Source organism: Alosa sapidissima, chromosome 1 (assembly GCF_018492685.1).
Source record: "Alosa sapidissima isolate fAloSap1 chromosome 1, fAloSap1.pri, whole genome shotgun sequence".
NCBI lineage: Eukaryota > Metazoa > Chordata > Actinopteri > Clupeiformes > Clupeidae > Alosa > Alosa sapidissima.
The window spans coordinates 15,526,464-15,531,904 of record NC_055957.1 but is presented as its reverse complement, the minus strand read 5'-3'; the positions used below and the strand labels follow the sequence as shown (position 1 = coordinate 15,531,904).

Sequence of the window (5,441 nt, the reverse complement as noted above, 5' to 3'; positions counted from 1 at the left end):
GGAGCAAAGCTGCTCCAAAGTTTAGTCTGAGTTCAGCAGATGAACTAAGACAAACTAAGTTTTGTTTTCCAGTGATAGCAGTAAATATTTTCTCTTTTAACTTCTCCAAAAACAAAGCAAAAGACAGAGGAAATTACTGAGAAAGATAACGCAACAAAAACACTAATATTAGCCTATTCTTCATGGATTGTGACATCTCGAAAGTTATCCATCTAAAATTACATTGTTGGCTTTTCATAACATTCAAAACCCCTTACTCCAGATTTGTTGGTGCTGCGCGGTTGCGCGCCCAAACTGGATTGCAATGATCGTGTCCAACCTCAGCCTCAGCACTTGCGCGCGGTCTAAGAGCGTGTTGTGCTCCAGTGCCGGGGACGGATTTCTAGAGGCTACTTCAAATCGCACCCTCAGCCCGACTGGGCACTTGGTAGTCGCGGTGTGTCTGGGGTTCATAGGAACTTTTGGATTCCTTAACAACCTGCTGGTGCTTGTGCTGTTTTGCCGCTACAAACTGCTGCGTTCCCCCATCAATCTGCTGCTGATTAATATATCTTTCAGTGATCTTCTGGTGTGTGTGTTGGGAACTCCGTTCAGCTTCGCCGCTAGCACACAAGGACGATGGCTTATCGGGGAAAGCGGTTGTGTGTGGTATGCTTTCGCCAATACTCTGTTCGGTAAGTTGATTTTAAAATGTTCATTGCAGCCTAGATTCTGATACAGTAGGCAATGTAGAGATTCGCGGACTTATACCAGTCAGTGTCACAAGGTTGCGATCTCGAAAAGGACAGTAAGCCTATCATTTAGCTTAATTTGTTTAAAAAAGTTACTTAGGGAATGGAAGAATGATGCGTGATTTTCATCAATACACCTGTACCATGTTGCAGTTAGATTTCATTTGTTTCAATAATTATCAATAGAGCATTTTATGTATGTTATGCATTTTATGTTTTAGTATTATTGAGGTGCCACCACATTCATTTATTCATTCCTTATAGACGTGTTGCCATGTTTGGCTCAAAACAGATATTTGGGTTTCTCTCTACCTTTTGTTGTAACTTTCATCGGAGGTGTTTGGTCTCGTTGTATGTGTAGACATAGGCTACTGTGATGGGAAGGGCACGCATGTAAGACCAGGGAAAATTAACATACTCTAGACCAGTGGACATTAAATTCTCCTAGAGAGAATTGATTCTAAAAAAATGCATGTGGACACTGATAAAACACCAGTAGATAGCAGGCAGTAGGTTAATGAATAAATTAATGATCGATCAATCAATCAATCAATCAATCAACCAATCAGTCAGTCAGTCAATTAGTCAACAAATACAGTATGAAGAGTTCAGACTAAGCTGGACATTAGAGACAATAGCATTGTCTCTGTCTTTCAGCTGTATTGACCCTGACTCAGAGAAGCATGACTTTCCTTTCACTGCTTATAGCATCAATTACCACTTCATCCAGCAGCCTTTGTTACCGACATGTAATATACAGGTCAGAATCAGAGCAAATCAGCAAATCTCCCAGCCATCACAGCAAAGTTTGAGCTCTCCATTCTGAGGTGAATGGTTGTGTGTATCTCTCCCTGTCAGTACCATGCCTGTGGTTGCTGGTAGTTATGTCTGTCATGTCTTGGATTTCATCAATATGCGGTTTGTTGTCATTTAACACACAAATTATAGCTGATGACCAACAGCTGATGTGTGAGAAAGGTTATGCTGAATTTAACATTGTAAGTATGTAAAGATAGGCTGTAGTGTAAAGTAAGCAATGATGCCAAAAGATTTCAAGACAAAGGTGTAAAAATAAAAAAAGAACAGAGTGGCTATTGTCAGTGTTGGTGCATAGGCTCCCAATAAAGACTGTAGAAAAAACAAGACTGGAGATCACACTCAAAAGGTAGACTTAAAACAAATGAGAATATCATCAAATAGTGATTTATTGACCTCACCAGACTCCATATAAAAAACTAAAGTGCAAGTGCAAATGTTTCGGGTGACCCCATCCTCAGTCACCCGAAACGTTTTCACGCATTTTAGTTTTTTAGGAGTAAAGTCCTGCCAGAACTTTTAACTAACTCTCCCTGTGGTGGGTAAGATTCCACATGAGTTGGATATAGAGGTTGTACGGTTGCAAGCAATGTCTTTAGAGGTATAATCAACAGGCACGGGCTTCCATAGGAAGTACAGCAGAGCTGGATCCATATGTGTTCATAAGTCACCTCAGTTTTGAGTTTTTGCATCATTTGCCAGATTTAGCCTTTGACACCATGCCGGTAAAACTCAAGTGGATAACATATCTCTATCAAACACACAAAATCTAATATTTGTTCTACTGATATGGTATTAGTTAAAGAGATATCTGTTGTTTGACTAACAGCATAGTCTCCTGCACTGATGTTTTCACAAAAGTCATGTTTTTCTCATTAAGTACTGATGGAAATATGTGGGTCTGCTGCCAAACAAGTCCCCTTCATGTGATCAAGCCAGACATGCAGCCAAAAACTAGTGTGCAGTGTGACATTGCTGCACCTGCCTAAGTCTTAGTTGTCTTCCTTTTGAGTCGTGTGTGTGTGTGTGTGTGTATTTCAGTGTGTGCATGTGTGATATGCATTATTTTAAATAGCTGGTTGAGTCTATTGAAAATCTATTTTATTGAAGGACAGCCTCATTGATCAAGTTCACTTCAAAGTATATTACAAACATAAACAAATGAGAGGTCAGGCCGTGGATGTGAGCTCCCTCACACTGACTGGGCCACATGCTCTGCCCGGGCGTATTTAGCTCTCATTTCTTATTTTGTTAAAAATACTGTCAATATGAATTACTCTATAATTGACCACAACATGTCTCAGTCTCTGTCTAGTGCAATTAATCAGACCTGCAAAATGAAGCCCAATATTGAATAGAGAACATATCACATTGACAATAGAAATTCTCATAATATGTTATATATATGTAGTTAGTGTTACATCATGAGCTGAAGGGTTGGCCTGTTGTTTCATCCCAATACAGCTGGGTACCTTTTTGATTGTAAATAAACTGTGTAATAGTGTAAAAGTTCCTCCTCTCTACCACCCATCCAGAACATTCTGTAACCCCAGGTCTACTCTAATGCCCTCTTAGCAGACCATGTGTCCACATATAGTAGTATGCACATTTTATATTCATGTTACAGACTTCTCTAGTCATGGACACAAGCTCTAGTCCAGTCACTCATAACCCTCATGTATAAAGATCCGGCGGGTTGGAGCTGGGTGTATTTTTGGTGGCCAAGTGTGCGATACTGGGTGCGTGAGCGTGTCGACTTGGGGAGAAGATATATTGAACGCTGGCGTGTAGAGCAGCAGTGGCACAGTACAGTTTATAGTCCAGGCGGTTAGGGTTTATGGCCGGAACTATTGACTGAAGCAGGGGCGGTAGCGAAGCCTCCAGACAGAGGAGCACACAGGGATGCTGCAGTGGAGTGTGTGCCACGGGACGATAGCTCCTGGGCTGCAGCTTTATGCTGTGCCGTAAAAGTCCGGAGCTATACTACAGTAGGCGATTGACCATAACACATGTCATCCCACCACACTCCATCCATCATTCCACTGTTTTTGTGCTGAAAGGTGTCAAGAAACATGTGGTCCATGTGTATTTGTCATGGTGACAGTTTGTTTCAGATGGGCAGGTAGGTATGCTTACTTTAATGGGATTTTGAAGCTGTTGTAATTGGCTCAAATCACTGTAGTTTCCATGAAACCATTCCTCTTATGGGGCATTATCGAGAGTAAAACATGGAGTCACAGACGAGCATAATCTGTAGAGCCACCCCCTGTTGACAGTAGTGTGGATATCCTGTGGCCTTTACATATTTTTTCAGTATCACCATTAGTTATACTTGCAAAATGTCATGCTGACTTGACACATAGTCTAATGAATGATTAGACACACTCAGTTCAGCCCTATAGACACCATTATATTCGGTTATGCATAGCAATTATTTTGTGTCCAGTTACAGCAAGTAATAAGTATATAATGTGTAAATGCACCTGTCTTGTGCATATTGCTTTAACCCACTGGTGTGCCAGTAGTGGGTAGTTACCGGTATTTGGGCAACAGACATGGGTTGATGCTTGCAGGAAATAAGAAGTGAGAAAAACCCTTGGTAGTTCAAACCGACAAGCTTTTGCCCTGCTCGAGAGCACTTGCATTATCTATGCCTGACACGCTTGGGCAGCCATGTTTCTGTTACCTTATGATGGAACAGTTGGCTTATCTACAGAGATTAATTCTGGGCCGTGGCCCTCATTTTTATTTATGTGTTCAGTCTGCTGCCTGAAAGAAGCAGGTCCCTCTCATTTTTTAATTACTGGTGGGAGCTGTGGTTAATTGTGATGTCAGAAAAATGTGTACACACTTGCATGAAGCTGGCAAGAGCATCAGATTATACCCATGTGGTGTGTAAACAAAACACAGGCACAGTAGTTGATACCAAAAACGAGTGTGGCAATTAATGCACAAATACTGCAGTAGGGAACATGAATACCTGTAGCCTACAAAATGTATTAGAATGTTAAATCATGATCAGAAGTTATGGTAATGTTAGTCCTGTAAAACACTGGTGATGAGACACTGAGTTGAACAGAATAGTGGATATGTGCGAAGTTCAAATCAGTTCAGGGATTAAATGAGACATCAGCTCTCCCCAGGCTGCTCCAGGAAGAAGTGTAAAAGTGATTTTCTCAGGCTTTACCCATTGATCATATACTGTATGTCACATATGAATACTTATATGTACTTATTTTTGCAGTAACCGCTGTATTTTTCAATTCTGATGCAATAGTGGGGTAATCATTTGAAATGCAGTAGTGTGGACACCCAGAACAGTTCCTTTGGTCTGTCTCACCTAGTGGCCCCTGGTGTGTCTTTTGCAGGCATCGTGTCCCTGATATCCCTGGCCGTGCTGTCATACGAGCGCTACAGCACAATGCTGGGACCCACTGAGGCCGACTCCACCAACTACAGGAAGGTGTCCTTTGGAGTGGCGCTGTCCTGGGTCTACTCCCTTGTCTGGACCATTCCACCTCTGTTTGGCTGGAGCCAGTATGGCCCAGAAGGTCCAGGCACCACCTGTTCCGTGAACTGGACCGCCAAGACGACCAACAACATCTCCTACATCATCTGTCTGTTCATCTTCTGCCTTCTCGTCCCTTTCGTCGTCATAGTGTTCTGCTATGGGAAGCTCCTGTATGCAATAAAACAGGTGAGGCAGTAAGCACAGTGCCTCTCCTATTTGTGTGCTGTGTCTGATATACTGTATGAAACTGATCTGACATGTGGACACCAGGCTATGCAGTGCATAGATAAACTACATTCTGACAATTGTATCTACCCATTGGTTCATTGTTAGGGAAGACATACATTTGCACTTGCACAATGTACATGTTTTCAGTGCAGCGG

At 42.0% G+C, this 5,441-nt stretch overlaps 1 protein-coding gene across 2 annotated transcripts in view; it reads left to right on the top strand.

Annotated features, from left to right (window-relative positions):
- Positions 1 to 5,441, top strand: part of tmtopsa (teleost multiple tissue opsin a) — a 33,851-nt gene continuing 28,410 nt past the window's right edge. For both annotated transcript variants that reach the window (XM_042110990.1, XM_042110998.1), the window contains exons 1-2: positions 1 to 674; positions 4,916 to 5,244. In XM_042110990.1, the coding sequence (XP_041966924.1) occupies positions 305 to 674; positions 4,916 to 5,244 (699 nt within the window). In that variant the 5' untranslated portion in view covers positions 1 to 304. The remainder of the gene's footprint in view (positions 675 to 4,915; positions 5,245 to 5,441) is intronic.